This window comes from Tursiops truncatus, chromosome 14, assembly GCF_011762595.2.
Source record: "Tursiops truncatus isolate mTurTru1 chromosome 14, mTurTru1.mat.Y, whole genome shotgun sequence".
In the NCBI taxonomy this organism is placed as follows: domain Eukaryota; kingdom Metazoa; phylum Chordata; class Mammalia; order Artiodactyla; family Delphinidae; genus Tursiops; species Tursiops truncatus.
Window position 1 is genome coordinate 67,667,376 of NC_047047.1, and position 21,584 is coordinate 67,688,959.

General features: G+C 43.6%; 1 protein-coding gene across 3 annotated transcripts; it reads left to right on the forward strand.

The window, feature by feature from the left end:
* The first annotated feature begins 1,383 nt into the window (after positions 1-1,383).
* Positions 1,384-21,481, forward strand: PPM1G (protein phosphatase, Mg2+/Mn2+ dependent 1G). 3 transcript variants are annotated; one of them, XM_033838842.2, is made up of 11 exons: positions 1,384-1,691; positions 4,016-4,130; positions 16,161-16,230; positions 16,702-16,787; positions 17,130-17,262; positions 17,946-18,361; positions 18,940-19,077; positions 19,404-19,638; positions 20,024-20,153; positions 20,446-20,548; positions 20,866-21,481. In XM_033838842.2, exons 2-11 carry the CDS (start codon positions 4,074-4,076, stop codon positions 21,070-21,072), a joined length of 1,575 nt encoding a protein of 524 aa, XP_033694733.1. In that variant the 5' UTR covers positions 1,384-1,691; positions 4,016-4,073; the 3' UTR covers positions 21,073-21,481. The 3 variants fall into 3 exon arrangements, with proteins under 3 accessions (XP_033694733.1, XP_019798036.2, XP_073647605.1); XM_019942477.3 differs by lacking the exon at positions 4,016-4,130 and having other exon boundaries at positions 1,385-1,691; XM_073791504.1 differs by lacking the exons at positions 4,016-4,130; positions 16,161-16,230; positions 16,702-16,787 and having other exon boundaries at positions 1,385-1,691.
* Positions 21,482-21,584: the final 103 nt, after the last annotated feature.

A 21,584-nucleotide genomic window follows, 5' to 3' on the forward strand; every position in this document is an offset into this window, starting at 1 on the left:
TTGTGCTAGGGATGCTGGGGTATACAACAGTAAGTTTGACAGAGTTTCTGACTTCCTAAAGGCTTATAGTCTGTCAGGAAAGACACACAAGTGGGGACCCAAACCATTGTAGGGATATTAGAAAAGACTTCCTGAAGGTAGTAATGATGAGGGTGGGTGGGTGAGGAGGTTTGTTCCATGGGTGAAAGCATAGGAAGAGAAAGCATGGAGGAACCCAAAGACATACTGCTGAAGCACTGGGTAGTGGAAATGGAGAGGAATGGGAGAGACATGGAAGAAGCCTTTCAAGCATGAAGGGTCTGGTAAACTATGTTAAGGAATTTGGACTATCTGAAGAGTAGGAGGAAGCCATGATCTTTGTATTTTAAAAGAATTAATCTGCTTATCCTTTGAGAATTTTCCCTTTCTCTTCCACCCCCTGAATCCAATCTGTTACTAAATTCTGTCCATTTCTTATCGTCTAATTTGTTCCTTTATCTCTATTCCCATTGCCACCCACCTTAGTCCCTGCCCTTCTCGTCCCATGCTTAGATTAAGAGCCCTTTCACCAGTTAGTTTCCAGACTCTCCCTCCAATCTACACTGTACACGAAGACTAGACCAACAATCCCCAAGTGCTACACCAGGATACCAGTGAAGTCCAAGTCACCCATTTTGGCGCTTGCGACCATCTCTATCCTATCTAATATTACCACTTAAAATCAATTTCCAACGAGGCCAGATAGTTTCCTCAAAAACCCTCACCAAAGCAGTTTACTTTCATTCTTCACCCTGCAACCTTGTAACATTATTCCCTTCTCCCCCTGGTATAACGCACGCCTGGGGCATCCTGAGGACCTCAAGCAACAGCTTTTCCACTCTCCTTTGATTTCTTCTCGACCAGTATAGACTGGGTCACAGATCGAGGTCTTCATTTTCTTTTGTCAGAAAGACTCTCTCACATCCTACTCGCATAGGCCTCACAAAGCCTGGCCAGGGTACTTCTTGCGCTCAGAACACGAGCCAACTTTAATTGAACTGTACGGGGCGGGGTTTGAGGGAGTCTGAGGGCGCGGTGGAGAGCGAGCTGACACGCTGGAAGATGAACCGGAAGTACCAGGTCCCGCACAAAAGAGCTTCAGACAAAACGCGAGAGGCCGGGGTAGAGGAGCGGAGGCGGGGGACAGTGGGGGACAGTTGGGGAGAGATACTGGCGAGGAACAACCTCCCAGTGTGCTCCAAGCAGGCCGCGGCCGTTGGTGGGCGTGGCCGCGCCAATCTCGCGGGAGGGCGGTTGGGCGGGCCGTTGTCCCCGCGGGCGGGGCGAGTTGCTAAGGAAATGACTGCCCGCAGCGCCGCGCCGCGCCGCGCCGGCCGGGCGGGGTCTGAAGCGGCGCCGTTTCCGCTTCCGCTCCCTCTCTGCTCCGGTCCCGTTACCGCCACCTGGGCCGCCTCGCGCCTTTCACCGGCACCTTGCGTCGGCCGCGCAGCCGGGCCCACTCCTGACACGCGCGCACCCGGGGCTCCGGCTCCGGCGCCGGCACGGGTCGCGCTCCGTTCGCCTTCCTCTGAGGCCGCCGGTCAGCCGCCGCCATGGGTGCCTACCTCTCCCAGCCCAACACGGTGAAGTGCTCTGGGGACGGGGTTGGCGCCTCGCGGCTGCCGCTGCCCTACGGCTTCTCCGCCATGCAAGGCTGGCGCGTCTCCATGGAGGTGAGGCGGGAGGGGCCCATAGGCTGACGGCTGTAGGGCGGGAACCTGACGGAGAAAGGGAGCCGGGGGGGATGGGGTCATCCCCGGGGAAGGGTCCGAATCGAGAGCCTGTGACCGCAGCGGCAGATTGGGGGGCGACAGCGAGAGCGGGGCCGGGGCCGAGAGGGAGCTGCCGGTGCTAGGAGACCGTGTGACGGTGGCCAGCTTGGCGGCGAGGGCTCGGCCATGTGGGGAGAGGCACCTTCCGCCCACTGACCGACCTCCCCGTGCCTTCGCTTCATCCTCTCGTGACAGACTAGCCCTCCAGGCTCGTAAACGGTGTGAGGTTTAATGTGGGAGTAAAGATGAAGATAGGGACTATTTATCCATTGACTTTTGCTAGAGAGAGGCGGATAGATGTGAATGACTGTACTTAAAAAAAAAAAAAGCGATGTGTGAGGCGTCTTTGGACGAGGAGTTTGACAGGAAAGGAAGCCACGCAAATAGTCCGCTTCAAAATCTTAATACCTGGATGCCTGGCCCTGGGCACCACATGTTAATTTCAGAGATTTGACTTGACCTCCAAGAATTGTCACTCATTTGTATTCTTTCAGGGCCTTTCTTGGCCTTTGGAAGCCTTGAACTGTGTCAGTCACTATAATTTCCTTTAAAATGATGCCTGATGTTTTTTTCTCACTCGGAATTTCTCTAAAACTTAGTAATTGTCATTTTGCCTGTGCTTGTTGTAGCTTATAGTTTCCTTGATTTTCAATCATTTCATCAACTTTTTTTTCTTATCCTACAGAGAACTGATTTTTCTTTTATAGAAAAATTTACTATCGATAAAAGGGAAAAATGGGAAAATTCTGGATAAAAAAGAGTAGTGTTGGGCAAATGGGTGTGAAACTACAAAGGAGAACAGAGAAAACTATGGTAGGAGGGAAAGGAAGAAAGACATGTGTAAGACGTGTTTTTGTGAAGAGTTTTGTGAAGTCTAGACAGAGGAGCCAGGGAAATGCGCTAATTATGTCTGGGATCGAAGGTTTATCCACTTACTAGGTGGGCTTCAGGTAACAGCCAAAAGTCTCCCTTGGGAATTTCATCAAATCCCTCACTCCTCCCTGTGGTTAGCTCTGGAATGACAGTATAAACTTAAATGGTTTGTTCTCAGCCTCACATTTTATACCCACGGCAGACTTTATCATCTGCTTAAAATCTCAGGAATGGAGAGGATCCTATACAGTTCATCTCACCACATTTTACAGCTCAAAAACCGACGCCCAGAGAGATTAGGTTACTTGTGCCTTGGTGGAAAGAATCTGTAGGATGAAAATTGTTCAAGACCTATACTACACACTGTGCTCATCTGTGTCAACAGATTTCTCTATGGTGCACAGTATTGAGTTTACTGGGTGCTTGGTAAATGTAATTATCTGGCTGGTAGAAATATCTGGATGTAGCTTCATTGTCAGTCTGGGGTTTGGGTTAGCTGGTAATTTGGAGGTTCCAGTTCTATGGCATTTTCTGTTAATATTGTAAGATTTGAGGTGACTATCTCATGTCACAGTAAGGCTTTTCCTTTGGGTTTCTTATTCCATATTTTCCACTTTCCTCTCTGCTGTGGTTGTTCCACTTCTTTGTTACTCTTTCTAGTTTTCTTTATGAATTGAGTTGCTTGGATAATCAATTTTCCAAGTCTTTTGCCCAGTGATTCTGTACTGTTTGCTTCTTCTCTGCAGGGCATTTCCCTTTATTTTTGGTTTCTCCTCTGGTAATTAGAACATAACTGTTTTCATCAGGGGCTGTTTGGTTTGTAGAGATCTTGCTAGACTATTCCTTAGATCCTAATCTTCCTCCTGAGAGATAACCACTTAGGGTTTTAAAATCTTATTATGCGATTTCTGAATTTCCCTTTGTTTGAATAGTTAAGTAGACCCAATCAAATCTTCTTGAAGTCCTGTTTGGGATCCTGTTCTGCTGCATTGATACTTTTGCTTCTGGCTTTGTTTCCTTTCTCCCTGAAGTGTAACATAGTTTCTTTGCTATGGCAAGAAGAGAACTGACTTCTAGCCTCTTGAGTGAATCTTACCTTTTCAGAAAGTGTAGTCCTGTCCCTCTTAACCTTTAGGGCTGAATTTCACCAGTTTATTAATTCTATTGACCTTATTTGCCTGGTCCTAATGATTTAGTTGAGGTAAGTTTATCACACCCATACACATTATAAAGGTTACTGAAATCCTGACTGATGTATAGTCAGCCTTAGAGAGTACCGTTTTATCCCTTCTCTTGAGGCAAGAATGGCAACTATCAATAGCTGGCATTTTATACTTTCTGCCTCTCTCCAGCCCCTCTTGCTGTGGAACCAGGGTGTTTTGAGGAGGGGTAATCAAAATACCACAGTTGATGTTCCCTTCCCTTCTTCCTTCTCCATGGTTTGGAGGGACCCTCAAGCTGGTTGAGGTATGTATTTTGGGGGTTAACAGGTAGGTTGTGGAAGGGTGCCTGAGAAATATATATGGAAAGGCTCTGAGTTTCTGATGTCTAATGAGAAGTCCAATCTGAAAACAGTTTTAGTTGATGTAGTCTCAAAGAGACTAGAGTACTTTTAGTTTTTGGTTATGAGGTTCTCTGGAAGTGACAAAATTGCTTCCTGTGGGGAATTAGGATATCTATATCTATATCTATATCTTATATTTGTCCCTTTTAAAGGCAGCATCAATACCTAGAGTATAAATTTGAGTAGGCTAGCTGTTTATTGCCATATAGAAGCTGGCTTATTAGTGATCACAGAGGGTCATCTAGAATTGAATATAGATAATGTTGAGCAGAAAGTTCTTAAAGGTACATGCATGACAGTTTAAATCATTATATTAATAGGGGAAATATAAAATGAGATACCACAAGCATGCTGTGGGGTTCCCCTGGAGAGAGGGCATCTGAGGCTGAAGAGCATTTATTGTTTGTACCTCAGATTAGTGTCTCATCTTAGCTTAAAGCACTTTTTACTTACTGAACCAGATCAGAATTCCTTTGTCTAGGATACAGTTAAGCAACTTTCATAAAAGGGCATTCTTTTTGATCAGCATGCAGTTCCTATTCTTTACAATTCAAAATTAGCATGAAATGATATCGAATGTATGTCCATTAATATAAAGAAATTGTTTTCTACTATACTATTCCTTTATAAGTTTTCAAGCAACTGTAAGTTACAGTCAGAACTTATTTCTCAAGATTTCAAGAATATTTTACATTATTTCTGCTGCCCAATCCCCTAGCAGTTAATACTGCTTCTGAACCCCTGACCCTCTATTGGGTTACCATCTTGGAATTATACTTTCAGAGGTAAGGGCTTGAATTCGAGTGTAGAAATTTGACAGATCTGATCAGTAGTTCTTGCCACTGTTAGCTGCCATTAAAATTGTGCTGTCTGGAAGCACAAATCTTTAGAACTGAAAGCATCACTGATGTTTAATGACACTGTAAACTGAGTACCAGTTCCAGTGGAGTTGTTTTCTGTCTCCCTCTAAGTCTAGTTCAGAGATGGAGTGTTTCAACTTTAATCATGCATAGTACTTGAAAATGTATATACAGGTCCCTTTTTAAACAACTGTATCGAGATATAATTCAGGTACCATATCCATTTAAAGTGTACATTTCAATAGTTAATATACTCACAGAGTTGTGCAGCCATCACCACTATTAATTTTAGAACATTTTCATCACCTGAAAAAGAAATCTTGTAGCCATTATTAGTCACTCCCTATCCCCCCTCCTCTAATGCCTGGCAACCACTAATTTACATTATGGATTTGTTTATTCTGAACATTTCATATAAATATGTCACCTTTTATGTCTGGTTGCTTTTTACTAAACAATATACATATATTTTAAATTAATTAATTAATTAATTAATTTTTGGCTGCGTTGGGTCTTCGTTGCTGCGTGCCGGCTTTCTCTAGTTGCGGTGAGCTGGGGCTACTCTTCACTGCAGTGTGCAGGCTTCTCATTGCGGTGGCTTCTCTTGTTGCGGAGCACGGACTCTAGGCACACGGGCTTCAGTAGTTGTGGCGTGCAGGCTCAATAGTTGTGGCTCGCAGGCTCTAGAGCACAGGCTCAGTAGTTGTGGCACATGGGCCTAGTTGCTCCGTGGCATGTGGGATCTTCCCGGACCAGGGCTCGAACCCATGTCCTCTGCATTGACAGGCAGATTCTTAACCACTGCACCACCAGGGAAGCCCCTAAACAACATTTTTTTTTTTTTTTAAACCCATATTTGTTTATTTATTTTTGGCTGTGTTGGGTCTTCGTTTCTGTACAAGGGCTTTCTCTAGTTGTGGCAAGCGGGGGCCACTCTTCATCGTGGTGCGCGGGCCTCTCACTGCTGTGGCCTCTCCCGTTGCGGAGCACAGGCTCCAGACGCGCAGGCTCAGTAGTTGTGGCTCACGGGCCTAGTTGCTCCACAGCATGTGGGATCTTCCCGGACCAGGGCTCGAACCCATGTCCCCTGCATCGGCAGGCGGACTCTCAACCACTGCGCCACCAGGGAAGCCCCTAAACAACATTTTTAAGGGTCATCCAGGTTGTATCATGAATCAATCAGTACGTCATTCCTTTTTATGGCTGAATAATCTTCCATTGTATGCACATTTTGTTTATTCCTCCATCAGTTGATGGTGGTTTGGATTTCCACCTTTTGGCTATTATGAATAATGGTGCTATGAATATTCATGTTCAAATTTTTGTGTGGAAATAAGTTTTATTTCTCTTGAGTATATTCCTAGGAGTAGAATTGCTGGGTCATATAGTAACTCCACGTTTAACATTTTGAGGAACTGCCTGTTTTCCAAAGTGGTTGCGCCATTTTGCATTTCTACCAGCAGTATATGAGGGTGTCAGTTTCTCTACCTCCTCCCTACACCTGTTATCTTTTTTTTTTTCCTCCAATTATAGCCATTCTGGTGGGTGTGAAATGATGTTTCATTGTGGTTTTGCTTGTATTTCCGTGATGGCTAATGATATTTGAGCATTTTTCCTTGTGCTTATTGGCCGTTTCTGTATCCTTGGAGAAATGGCTGTTCAGATCCTTCGTCCTTTTGTTTGTTTGTTTGTTTTGGCCATGCCGAGCAGCATGTGGGCATGTGGGATCTTAGTTCCCCAACCAGGGATCGAACCCGTGCTACCCTGCAGTAGACGTGCAGAGTCTTAACCACTGGACTGCCAGGGAAGCCCCTGTTGGTGTCCTTTGAAGCACAAAAGTTACTAATTTTGATAAAGTCCAGTTTATCTGTTAAGAGTTTCATAGTTTTGGCTCTTACATTTAGGTCTGTGATCCATTTTGAGTTAATTTTTGTGTATGGTGTAAAGAAGGGGTCCAAGTTCAAACTTTTACATCTGGATATGTGTTTGTCCCAGTGTCGTTTGTTTTTGTTTTTTTAGGTATTTATTTATTTATTTGGCTGCATCGAGTCTTAGTTATGGCACGCAGGATCTTCGTTGCAGCGTGTGGGCTTCTCTTTAGTTGTAGCGCATGGGCTCTAGAGTGCGAGGGCGTTGCAGCTCAGGGCTTAGTTGCCCCGCGGCATGTGGGATCTTACTTCCCTGACCAGGGATCGAACCTGCATCCCCTTCATTGGAAGGCAGATTCGTAACCACTGAACCACCAGGGAAGTCCCCATCATTTGTTAAGAAACGTATTCTTTGCCCTTTCTGCATTATCTTGGCATCATTGTTTAAGATCAATTGACCACAAATATGAGGGTTTATTTCTGGACTCTTAATTCCATTCCATTGATATATGGTACCACACTGTCTTGGTTACTATACCTTTGTGGTTTTGAAGTTGGGAAGTACGAGTCTTCCAGCTTTGTTCCTTTTCTTGTTTCTTCTTTTCTGGGTCCCTCGTATTTCCATATGAACTTTAGGATCAGCTTGTCAGTTTCAGTACAAAAGGCATCTGGGATTTTGATAGGAATTGTTCTGAATTTGTAGATGTATTGATGAGTATTACTATCTTAATGATATTAAGTCTATAGTTTTCTTGTGATGTCTGTCTGGCTTTGGTATCAGGATAATACTGGCCTCATAGAATGAATTGGGAAGTGTCACCCCGTCTTCTGTATTTTGGAAGAGTTTGTGAAGAATTGCTATTAATTAGTCTTTAAATATTTGGTAGAACTCACCAGTGATGCCATCTGAGATTGGGTTTTTCTTTGTAGGAAGTTTGTTTGTTTGCTAAAATACACATAACATAAAATTTACCATCTTAACCATTTAAAATGTACGGTTCAGTAGCGTTAAGTAGATTCACATTGTTGTGCAACCAGTCTCCAGAATTCTTTTCATCTTTCAAAACTGAAACTCTATACCCATTAAACCCCTCCCCATTCCCCCTTCCCCCAGCCCCTGACAACCACTGTTCTACTTTCTGTCTCTATGAATTTGACTACTCTGGGTACCTCATATAAAGACAGATTTGTCTTTATGACTGGCTTATTTCACATAGCATAATGTCCTCAACGTTCATCCATGTTATAGCATGTGTCAGAATTTCCTTTCTTTTTAAGGCTTAATGATGTTCCTTTGTATGTATATATCACATTTTGTTTATCCATTCATCTGTTGATGAACACATGGGTTCTTCTACTTTTTGGCTCTTTTGAACAAAGCTGCTATGAACATGGGTGTGTAAATATCTCTTTGAGACCCTAATGGGAAGCTTAAGATCAAGGTGTCTGGAGAGGGCCCACTTCTTGGTTCATAGTGGCTGTGTTCTAGCTGTGTCCTCACAAGGCAGAGGACCTCTCTGGGGTCTTTTATAAGGGTACTAATTTCATTCATGAGGGCTCCTCCCTCATGACTTAATTACCTCCCAAAGCCCCTACCTCCAAATACCATCACTTTGGCCATGAAGTTACAACATAGGAATGTTAGGGAGACACAAAACATTCAGTCTATAGCACAGTGGTAATACATGCATATAATTTTAAAAGTCAGACAGTAATACATGACTTTTTAAAACCAAATATGTAGTTCCCTTTCCAACCACCTTCAAAAGTTTTATCTTGAATTGCAAAGATTTAGATAAATTTAAGTATCATAAACCTAAATGATTGATCAAGTGACACAGGAGCCTTTGTGGATGTATTTGTAACCTTAGGAAATTGACATCAGAAAAGATAACCAGGTCTTTATTAATAGCAGATCCACTGGTGTCTAGAAGGTCAGAAGGGGCTATGTGATATATAATTTAGTAAAGCAAGACATAAGAGCCCTCATTCAGGTGATCTGTGTATTCTGCATCATTTCTTTCATACCACCTCAGTGGTTATTGTGTTATGATACAACTTTAGGTTTTGGGTAGTAAATGAAAGAGGAGGTATCCCTAAGATATTTGTTCTGAGGCAGCTGGGAACTCACCATCATAAGTAAACATCCTGCTGTGTTACAGAACATACTGTTAGGCCCCAGTGCTGTAAAGAAATTTAAGACAGTCTGTTTTCATGCTGTTTTGGACCTAGGACTCCCTTTTCCCCTATGGAATGTTGGATAACAATACAAGATAGCATATGCTGAATGCCAAATTATTGGTAGAAGCAATAAATATTAAAAGAGTTCGGGTGGGGAATGATCACAGAGTATTGGTGTGTTGAAGAAAGATCTCTTGGAGGTGGTGAGACTAACTGGACCTTTAGGAAAGAGTATAAATGGTAACAAATGGGGAGGAGGAAAGTGGGAGAAGAAAAGTATTAGACGAAAGGATAGGAGGAAAGACTGAAGCAGGCATGCTTACTACTTTGCTGGGGTAGGGTGTTCAGTATCAAGAGTGTCAAGAGTAGTTTCTTTTGGGGAATGGTATGAGTTAAAGAGGTTAGGTTATGGAGATGGATAGGAATGATTACTGAGTGCCTTAAATTGCCAGTAACTTGTATGGAATTAATCTAATGCAGTAGAGTCCATTGAAGGGCCTAGCAATAAAATGTTATATTAGGGAGATTAATCTGGCAGCTGGATGTATGTAGGCTGAATTACAGGGGGCAGAGAGTAGAGACAGGAGAGGAGTTAAAATACCATTAAGAATAAAGTAATCCAGGATCACAGTTATGAGGGAAGAGTCAGCAGGACTCAGTAACGGTTGGTGGAAGACAGCCAGGAAGTCAAGGAGGACTGATATTAGGTGTTGCTAGTAGAGTTAAGATTCCATTGACAGAAATAAGACATGTAGGGGAAGCTCTGATTTTTTTGGAGACTGCTAAGTTCCTGTTTACATATATTAATCTTGAGGTGGAGAAGGGATATCCTGTAGAAACAGGCAATTGGAGGTATAGAACTATAGTTCTTCACAGAACCCAAGAGAACTTTTGAGAAAGCTGACATGGTTTGTACTATTTAATTACATACAGCCGTTGGGGAGAGTGAAGCCTGCAAAATGGCTATTTGGATTGCTGTTATAGTGACTGCCTGCTTCGTGAAGTATGATCTTGAAGGAGAAGGGTTTGAGTTTAAGAGGAAATGTTAATCTAGAAAGAGAGGAGAGGGACTTCCCTGGTGGTGCAGTGGTTAAGAACCCACCTGCCAATGCAGGGGACACAGGGTCAAACCCTGAGCCGGGAAGATCCCACATGCCGCAGAGCAGCTAAGCCCCTGTGCCACAACTACTGATGCTGCACTCTAGAGCTCGTGAGCCACAACTACTGAGCCCACGTGCCACAGCTACTGAAGCCTGCACACATAGAACCAGTGCTCTGCAGCAAGAGAAACCACTGCAGTGAGAAGCCCACTCCACACAATTGGAGAAAGCCTGCGCACAGCAACGAATAGCCAAAAATAACTAAATTTATTTTAAAAAAGAGGAGAAATATTGCTTCTGAGGCAGAAGTGAAGGAGATGTTAGATACAACTATGGAGAAATTTTGAGTTAGAATAGGGAAGATGAGGTAGATCTTGAAATAAGACCTTGATATAAGTAAAGTAAGAGGTTAGCTCATCTGCTGTGAGTGAAAGGAAAATAATATTGAGAGCTTGAATAATGTGGGAAAGGTTTGTGACTGACCGTGGTTAATATATTTAAGAGTCAATGCAGAATAGAGAAAAAAGTGCTAAATGGAAGTAGTCACCACAATCAACATGATTTCATGACATTTTATGACTAGCGATACTTAGTGGCTCTGATTCAAGTGTGAAGAAAGCATTTGGTCGGGTTATACAAGGTTGGATGAGTTTTTCTAGATTGCTAAGAGACAGAGTTGAAATATGCAGTACTTAGCTCTGACTCAGAAAAGGACAGAGACAGACAAAGGTAAAGGTATGTAAGCTATGATTGAAGATGTAAGGGGGAAATTGAAGTGCTTAGAGAAGGTAGAGCAGTTCCAAGTGATATAGATCCAAAACCTCACCAAGAAGTTGAGGAGAAGGTAATGTGGAGTGGTTTTAGGAACTGAGACCTCAAGGCATAAGATGAGTCTTTATTGTGGGCATTCCTCTTTGAGAAAAAGGATAGAGAAGACAAATGTGAACCAGGTACTGAATTTCAGAGCAGAATATATATACTTATATATTATGTTCCAGTTTACAAAGAAGTTTTACATCATCATCATGATAGTCCTGTGATGATATGAGTAATGTAGATATTCTTATTCCATACTATAGAGGGTAAAATTGAGGCACACCAATGGATAGCTGACCAGAGATCACACAGTATATGGTAGCTTGGCAGCTTAAGGACAATCATAGGTTTCTTTTGTTGTGGTCATTATTCAGAATGGAACGATATGGCTAATAAAAATAAAAATCTTGAAAAGTAGGATATAATTATTACTCAGATTTCACCCTCCACTAAGTTTGATGTGTGATCTTACAGACTTCTGACATATACATAGATACCTAATTTTTTGCTTTTTATCACAATATATTGTGAACTCATTTCTGAATGAATACATATTGATTATTTCTGACAGCTGCATATATTCCATTGGAGGGATGTACTGTTTGTAATCTAACCTATTCATGGAAATTTAGATGGTTATAATTGTTTTTTATTATAAGTAATGCTGTAATGAACATTCTTCCTATCTTTGTTTCCTTGTGTCAGTAGTCCCATAAAATAAACTTTTAGAAGTCAAATTACTAGATCAAAAGACATGCACATTGTGGCACATATTACAAAATTGCCGTCCAGGAAAACTAGTAATTTATATTCCTGTTTGATCAGAGTACATGAGAATGTGTTTTTATCTTCACTCTTATTATTACTGGATACTATTCATCTTTTTCATCATTCTAATTTGCACAAAAGGATAATTCCTTGTTTTTTTAATGTTCATTTCTTTGATTACTATTGAGGTTAAATATTTTTTCCTGTGTTCAGTGTTGCTAGATCTGCTTCAAAGTCACATGATCTTGTGAGGAACGGATGAGAAGTCAAAAAGATTTTTTTAAATAGAGGTGTGGGTTCAAAAGAGATGGTACACCAACCTAAATGTCCATCAACAGATGAATGGATAAAGAAGATGTGACACATATTTACAATGGAATATTACTCAGCCATAAAAAGAAACGAAATTGAGTTATTTGTAGTGAGGTGTATGGACCTAGAGTCTGTCTTACAGAGTGAAGTAAGTCAGAAAGAGAAAAACAAATACTGTATGTTAATGCATGTATATGGAATCTAAAACAAAACAAAAAAACGGTACTGATGAACCTACTTACAGGGCAGGAATAAAGAGGTAGACATAGAGGATGGACTTGGGAACATGGGGTGGGAGGGGGAAGCTGGGGCAAAGTGAGAGTAGCATCGACATATATACACTACCGAATGTAAAATAGTTGGCTGGTGGGAAGCAGCAGCATAGCACAGGGGGATTGGCTCCGTGCTTTGCGATGACCTAGAGGGGTGGGATAGGGAGGATGGGAGGGAGATGCAAGAGAGAGGGGATATGGGGACATGTGTATGCATATGGCTGATTCACTTTGTTGTGCAACAGAAACTTAACACAGTATTGTGAAGCAATTATACTCCAATAAAGATCTATTTTTATAAAAAAGATGATACAGTTGTGATTTAGAGTACGTTGCAGGACAGAGGAAGACCAGTTGATTCTCTTGTTCCACTGGGAAGCAGTGGACAGGAAGAGTGCTCCTCTCTCATCTACCAAAAAAGTGAAATTAGTTGGACCAGCCTCTCAAATTTTAGCATATATTGAGTCTTTTTAAAAAGACATTTCATTTACTTTTGAAAAAGCTAAACATTCCCATGGTTAAGTCTTGCTCCCATCAGTCTGTCTGCACCCTCATGCCCTCCCACAGTTTACTTTTATTAGTTTTCTGTGTGTCCTTGTAGTATTAAAGTATGAGAAGGCAAATATCTATTCCTGTGCTCCCTCCTATACAGAAAGCAGCTTACTAAATATATCATTATGCACTTTGTTTTATTTAACAAAATATCTTGGAGATATTCCATGAATTTTTTTGTTTGTGTTTTGTTTTTTTTAAGGAAAGCAATATTTGTGGATCTCCAATATTCACTAAAATGATTTTAATGTAATGTTACTTATATGTGTACAAACATACAACTGGACATATGTGTACAAACATAGAACTGGACATAAATTACATGCCAACAAACCAAACTACAAAATCAACAGAATTAAAATCAACATAAATGTGACACAACTGTTTTGCTGAAACTAATCAGACACTCACAGCATGACCAAGGTAGTGATGGCTGAGGTACAGTTTCTTATGGGTTTGGCATACCTGTGCTATACTGTGTCCCATGCCCATTCTCTCACTGCTTTTGTCATCCAACCCGTCCCTTCTCACTTTTTCTTTATTTCATAGCATTACCATCTTTCCATGTGAATTATGCTATCATTCTATATGATTTACCTATTTATTGTGTTTGTTGTCTAATATCCCTCACTAGAATATAAGTGTTCTATGAAGTGTGGGTCTTTATTTTGTTCACTGATATATCCTGAGCACCCAGAACACATACTAGCACATAATGGATATTCAGATATTTGATGAATGAATGAATGAACAAATGAATTCTTAGGCACATTAAAGTCTGAGAACCACTGTAGAGGATGCTGTGGTAAAAGACAATCATAAAAGGCAAGAAAGTGCTAAGATGTTGGTGATAGGAGAGGAAGGCCCAGTAAGATAAACCCTGGTCTAGAGGGATGGGAGGTCAGTGTGGCTGGTGGTAGAGCGGTTGGAAGAGGGAGAGAGGAAGAAGATGACCTTTGGTGTGTGGTGTTCTTCTAGATCCTGGGGATGAGGCTAAGAGGCAGTTGTGTCAATGACCATAGATAAGCCATCAGAGGCCTTCTGTGGACGCCCATTAGCTTCTGGGGCACTTTCTCCTGGAGACAATCAGAGGGAAATACAAGAAAGAGTACCTCCTTTTCAGTGCTCTCCTTCCCTACTTTAAAACCCTAAGTTTTTGTTTTTTTGTTTTTTTTTTTAAAGTGAGTTTTTTTTTTTAATTAATTAATTTATTTTTGGCTGTGTTCGGTCTTCGTTTCTGTGCGAGGGCTTTCTCTAGTTGCGGCAAGCAGGGGCCACTCTTCATCACGGTGCACGGGCCTCTCACTGTCGCGGCCTCTCTTGTTGCAGAGCACAGGCTCCAGACGCGCAGGCTCAGTAGTTGTGGCTCACGGGCCCAGCCGCTCTGCGGCATGTGGGATTCTCCCAGACCAGGGCTCAAACCCGTGTCCCCTGCATTGGCAGGCAGACTCTCAACCACTGTGCCACCACGGAAGCCCCTTTTTTGTTTTTTTTTAAATTTATTTTTGGCTGAGTTGGGTCTTCTTTGCTGCGCATGGGCTCTCTATAGTTGCGGTGCGCGGGCTTCTCATTGTGGTGGTTCCTCTTGTTGCAGAGCACGGTCTCTAGGTGTGTGGGCTTCAATAGTTGCGGGACACAGGCTCAATAGTTGTGGTGCACGGGCTTAGTTGCTCCGCAGCATGTGGGATCTTCCTGGCCCAGGGATCAAACCCGTGTCCCCTGCCTTGGCAGGCGGATTCTCAGCTACTGCGCCACCAGGGAAGCCCCCTAAGTTTTATATTCTATACTTGTATAATTAAGGAATAGTCTTATTTTAGTGACAACAGAACTACTACATTCAGGTCTCCTGACTATCAGTATAATTAGAAAATTTTAAATACTAATATCTGAAAGACAAAGGAGAACTATTAACTTTACTAACTAATCAAAGTAAATAGCTAGGGGCTTCCCTGGTGGCGCAGTGGTTGAGAGTCCGCCTGCCGATGCAGGGGACACAGGGTCGTGCCGCGGTCTGGGAAGATCCCACATGCCGCGGAGCGGCTGGGCCCATGAGCCATGGCCGCTGAGCCTGCGCTCCGCAACGGGAGAGGCCACAACAGTGAGAGGCCCGCGTACCACACACACACACACACACACACACACACACAAAAAAGTAAATAGCTAATTATATCCTTTTTGTCTGTAGAGAATACCTGAAAGGAAGGTTGGGTTGTTTTCCAAGATGGGGCAGGGTAAGCGGCAGTACCCTTTTATCTAGGTCTGACAGTCTTGCCTGAACTTTGGCTTAGCCAGGAATATTAGTTTGGGTGGCAGTTTTATTAATAGGAGAATTTGATCAAGCCCAGCCTCCCAAATAAAACGTTCGTGTAGCAGGACCATTGCAAATTTCTCTTCAGGTGTGCTGTGCCTTCAGAGTTAAATGGTATCTCAGTTCCAGCTGGGGATAAGAGATGGGATGGCTGATTTAATGGGGCATTGTAAATTCCAGTTAACAAGTACTACACACAGTGTAGTTTAATAACTATTTGTTGGAAAGATTCCTTTTGTAAATATATCCTCCCCCTAGCCTTGGGGGTAACTTCTTAAATGAGTTAAACTTTAAGAGAAAAGGGGAGTAATTTGTTTAGATGGTGGTTTTGGGGGGGTGGGGAGTATTAAATGTATGTAGCTTTACCAATTTCTAGTGCTTTCACTCAGGCTGTCTTAGGATTCTCCTAGAAACTTTTTAGGTCGGTAATGCCCTCAGGTTGCTTTTTGCTATCTTCCCTAACATTTTCTTCCTTTAAGTTCACTGATTCATAGAATGGGTCTGGAAGTGACTTTGAAGATCCTTTATTCTGGTTCTTCCCATAGTTGCCACAAATCCAAAAGGGTCAGGTCTAGAGTTCCAACAGCCAAACATTCTGCCATCTGGACTGAGATCTCCTAGGCTGAGGCTGCTAGACTGCAGAGGTAGTGACCTGATTCATCTCTTTCCCTTCTTCCCTCCCTCCTTCCTTTCCTTTTTCCCCCTCCCTTCCTTTCTCCCTCCTGTGTACTATTCTTATTTATCATCCCATCTTCCTTTCTTATTTCTAGGCCATGTAGGTCAGCCAGGGAAGGGTTAGTGAGATTAAGGTGTAAAGGCAATCCTTAATGACCTGAGGTGCACAAGGAAGAATACCCTTTGACCTTAAGAAATGCTGATTATGCTCTTTTTCCTAGGATGCTCACAACTGTATTCCTGAGCTGGACAGTGAGACAGCTATGTTTTCTGTCTACGATGGACATGGAGGTAACTTTAGCAGATCATGTGGTAACATTCTAGGACCCCACTTCCAGGTCCTTTGTTCTTTTACTTTCCAGGGTTCTGGTCCTCAGATATAATTTCCTGCCTAGTGCTATTTTTCTCTATTCTGCCATTCGTCCTTCCCAGGAGGATAGTGTATTGGTTCTTAATCTCACCAGGCCTTGTTTCAATCCAAGAAGTCTCTTCCTACATTAGCATTTATCTCTTTTTCACTGAAAACTAAGTATACAGGCGAGAAAAGACATGGGCTATATTAATATAGCCCTGAGAGAGGTGATGGTGAAATCCATTTTCTTGGTCAGAACTTCCCGAAACATTGTCTTTTAAATAGGTTTCAGTTGTGCTAAGACATTCATCTCCTCAATCCTTGGGATTCACTCTAGAATGGTGTGCTGATATTATATCACTTTCTATGTGTGTGAAGCTATGCTCTGGGTGACTTTACCTTTGTTCTAGGGGAGGAAGTTGCCTTGTACTGTGCCAAATATCTTCCTGATATCATCAAAGATCAGAAGGCCTACAAAGAAGGCAAGCTACAGAAGGTCTGTCTTCCCACACTGTTCATTCTCCATTTCTGCAGACTTTCCCTTTTTTTCCAGTCCTTGGCTTTTCCTTTTTCATTGCCACCCAGCTTCTTCTTATTGTATTTCTTAAAGAATTCTGTACCTAAAATGAGCTTATTCCCACTTGATCCTTTTTAGAGCTACCTTATTGATTCCTAAGTCTCTAAACTGTTTTTTATTTGTCTGTGAGTGTCTCACAGCTTGGTGGATCACACTCTAATTTGCATCTCATCCTCGTGCCCAGGCTTGTGTATAGGCAGTTCATTTTGTACCCGCGTACTTCTTCCTACACTTGCCTCATACTAGTTTGATTATATTCAGGCTTTGGAAGATGCCTTCCTGGCTATCGATGCCAAACTGACCACTGAGGAAGTCATTAAGGAGCTGGCGCAGATTGCAGGGCGACCCACTGAGGATGAGGATGAAAAAGAAAAAGTAGCTGATGAAGATGATGGTGAGTGTGGCGTCTTTTGTTTGAAAGGAAATTGGCATATTAAAGAACTGCTCTTTAATACATATTAGTTGTGTGTCAGTTCTGAAAGATGGCTTCCTAGGGACCTGGGAAATCCTCATGTTAAAGAATCTCCTGTACTACAGGTGGTTATGAAAAGGTGAGAGAGGATTAACCTTTGTTGAGTTCATAGTGTTGTAGTTGTAAGCATTTTTATATACATCATCTTTTGTCATTGCGATTGGGTCTTTCTGGTTCATTTTAATGTTTATGTGATCTATTTTTTAAGACTGGAGCTGCCTTTAGCCATAGCAGCCAGTCATTAAGCCTGAGCCCTAGGCCTGGACTAGTAGCATTGTGGACTTCCTGGGTCCTTAGCCAGATTAGGGTTTCCAACTTACCAATAAAAAATGAGAGGTGACAGGGAACACATATAGTAACTAGTATTCCTTTGACTAAGAAGGGAGTGCAAGACAAAGACCAAAGGAAGTCTCTGGAGGCTGATGTTACTTGAGGAAAAGGGAGCAAAGGGCTGTTCTTCTGAGATTTGATAAGTGTGAGAGGAGCCTTAGGAGTGGGAGGTGGTGGGGAAGTTGGAACTCAGGTTGCAAGGGCTGTGGAGGTAGTAAGGGACTGATTCCATGAGGAGTCTGGCATGGGGTGCTGATTTAGCCTCTCCCCTGCAGTGGACAATGAGGAGGCTGCACTGCTGCATGAAGAGGCTACCATGACTATTGAAGAGCTGCTGACACGCTACGGGCAGAACTGTCACAAGGGTGCTCCCCACAGCAAATCTGGAGCTGGGACAGGCGAGGAACCAGGGTCCCAGGGCCTCAATGGCGAGGCAGGACCTGGGGACCCATCTAGGGAAACTTCTTCAGAGGAAAATGGCCCCACAGCCAAGGCTCACACGGGCCTTTCCTCCAACTCGGAATGTGGGACTGAGGCAGGCCAAGGTGGGGAGCCTGGCACTCCCACTGGTGAGGCTGGGCCTTCCTGCTCTTCAGCCTCCGACAAGCTGCCTCGAGTTGCTAAGTCCAAGTTCTTTGAGGACAGTGAGGATGAGTCAGATGAGGCGGAGGAGGAGGAGGAAGACAGCGAGGTAAGGGCCCAGTGGGGGCAGATAGACATTGAAGTTGTAGAGAGGGCCTGGTTGGTCGCCGTGCATAGCTTTCTACTCTTTTCTGTCTATTTTGACATCATCCCCCAACTACAGTCTAAGCTTTTTTAAAATTCATTATCTCCACCAACACAGGTACCATTAGCCCTCTTAACCTCTTCCTTTGTTGACATTATAACAAACAGATCTAGTTCTGGCCTTTCAGAGTCTGTCTCCTGGAGAGAGAACAAGAAGTTGGTGGTTGTTACTTTGGATATTTGGGTTTTTCTGGGCAACTTATTTTCTGGTCATGTTGCCTGGAAGGTGCTTTTGGCTAGCAGCTCTGGCCTTGCCTGAGGTTTCCTGCTGGTGACCGCTGAACCTAGTTCAGGATATTAGTTATATCCATCCTAGTCCTCTCTCCCGTCCTCCACATTTTTCTGTCATGATCATATATTTGCATCTTTCAGTGTTTTAAGGATCTATGTTCAGTCAGGGCCTCTTGGTTCTGAGCGTGAGTTGAGGGGAGGGGGCAAGGAGGTCATCTCAGTCTCAGTAGCCTGGGATTGTCCCTCTGGCAGGAATGCAGTGAGGAAGAAGATGGCTACAGCAGTGAAGAGGCAGAGAATGAGGAAGACGAGGATGACACTGAGGAGGCTGAAGAGGATGAGGAAGAAGAAGAGGAGATGATGGTGCCTGGGATGGAAGGCAAAGAGGAGGTGTGTGGGGAAAGGAGGGCAATGAGTCTGGAAAGCCAAGAGGCCAAGTGTGAATTCTCTGATTTTGATTTTGGGAGAAGCGTCCCTTCCTATCTTAGCACTGAAGTCATGGTCATGGAAGGATTTACTCTGCAAGGGGAGTTAGGCCTTTCGGGTAGAATTATCTCAGAAAAGGGGGAGAGCGTGCTATATCTGGAAAGATTAAAGCTGTGCTCCTCCTGTCTATTAAAGTGCTCTTGGTGGTCCTAGTGAGATGAGAAGACATAGGGGAATGATTACAGCTGGTGTCCAGAAGCTCCCATGATGGTCCTTTTCTTCCTTTTAAGCCTGGCTCTGACAGTGGTACAACAGCAGTGGTGGCTCTGATACGAGGGAAGCAGTTGATCGTAGCCAATGCAGGAGACTCCCGCTGTGTGGTGTCTGAGGCTGGCAAAGCTTTAGACATGTCCTATGACCACAAACCGGAGGATGAAGTGGAGCTAGCACGCATCAAGAATGCTGGTGGCAAGGTCACCATGGATGGGCGAGTCAATGGTGGCCTCAACCTCTCCAGAGCCATTGGTAAGGGCCAAGAAGCTATGGGAAAAACTTCTGGGGTCTTGTTCTCTGTTCCAGACTACCTATAGCAAACTTTAATCTTCATGGCCTTTTTATCTTTCCAAGTATTTTTGTATCTACTACCTATGTCCCTTAATCATCGCTATGAAATAGGTAAAATAGGTATCACTTCTAGATGATGAAAAAACAGGTTAGTGACTGACCTAAGGTTCAGCAACCCAAAGACAGGGCTGAAACCAGAAAAACTAGAACTCACTTCTCCATTCCACTAGATTATGGAACTTTGTAAAGAAGGGAAATAAATGGCAGGGTTTGACTGGCCTCAAACACAAATCTGTGTGAAGTGCTCAAACTACTTACTCATCATCCATCCATTCCTTTACTTCAGGAGACCACTTCTACAAGAGAAACAAGAACTTGCCACCTGAGGAACAGATGATTTCGGCCCTTCCTGACATCAAGGTGCTGACTCTCACTGACGATCACGAATTCATGGTCATTGCCTGTGATGGCATCTGGTAAGCACTGGCGGAAAACCCTAAAATTCCCTTTTTTCCCCTGCAGCATTACTTCTAGGGCTCTGAGCTGCTTTATCTTCCTTCTAATGGCTGTAGTCAGCCCCTTTTCTCAGGCTGCTCTAGAATTAGAGCCTAGATAGGCAGCAGCTTGGTGTCAAGACCCCCAAGCCTAAGGCAAAGCTGAGAAAAATCTCTGTGGGTGTTTACGTTGGCCTGAGCCATCTGTGACCTCTATCCTCTACTCTGCCTTGCTGGGACTAAAGAAGATTCTTACTGTTGTTTTTGACCCCAGGAATGTGATGAGCAGCCAGGAAGTTATAGACTTTATTCAATCGAAGATCAGTCAGCGTGATGAAAATGGGGAGCTTCGGTTATTGTCATCCATCGTGGAAGAGGTAAGTCCCAGGGTAGAGGAGAGAGGGTGTCTGGTCTGTGTATCCAGGGTTTTCTCTTTTGGCCTGAGTTAAGACCAGAGCCTGGGAGTATCACTAATTACTGACAGATACTAAACTCTGACTAGAAAGTTTCACTTTCCCTCATTTCCCTGACTTATCCTTATGCCTCATGCACTAGCAAGTGGCCTGTTTTGTGACACCTGTTGCCTGTTCCCCTCCTTCTGCCACCCTGTCTCAGCAAGGCCAGCCCTTTGAGACTTTAGGTTCCCAGGAAGGTTTTCAAACTCTGAAGCTGAGCTACCCCATCCCTTTTGTAGCTGCTGGATCAGTGCCTGGCACCAGACACTTCTGGGGACGGTACAGGATGTGACAACATGACCTGCATCATCATTTGCTTCAAGCCCCGAAACACAGCAGCACTTCAGCCAGAGAGTGGCAAGCGGAAACTGGAGGAGGTGCTCTCTACTGAGGAGGCTGAAGAAAATGGCAACAGTGACAAGAAGAAGAAGGCCAAGCGGGACTAGCGGTTGTCCAGACCCCTGCCCACCTAGACTGTTTTCTGAGCCCTCCAGACTGAGACTGAGTTTTGTCTTTTTTCCTTTAGCCTTAGCAGTGGTTATGAGGTGTGCAGGGGGAGCTGGGTGGCTTTGCTCAGCCCATTCCAAAGAGGGCTCTCCCTCCACACAGCAGCCTGGGAACCTCTGCTGTCCTCCCCAGCCGCCTCCTTGCTCCTTGGGGCTCATCACCGGTTCTGTGCCTGTGCTCTGTTGTGTTGGAGGGAAGGACTGGTGGTTCTGGTTTTTACTCTGTGAACTTTATTTAAGGACATTCTTTTTTATTGGCGGCTCCATGGCCCCCAGCCGCTTGTACCCGCTCTCTGTTGTACACTTTCAGTCAACACTTTTTCAGACTAAAGGCCAAAACCTAATCGTGCCCATGGTGTCCTTTTTTCTCTGCTGCCATCCTGTCCAGACCAGCCACCCAGGATGCCTTGGCTGCATAGTTGGCCCCCACCAGTAGCATCGACCTAGCCCTT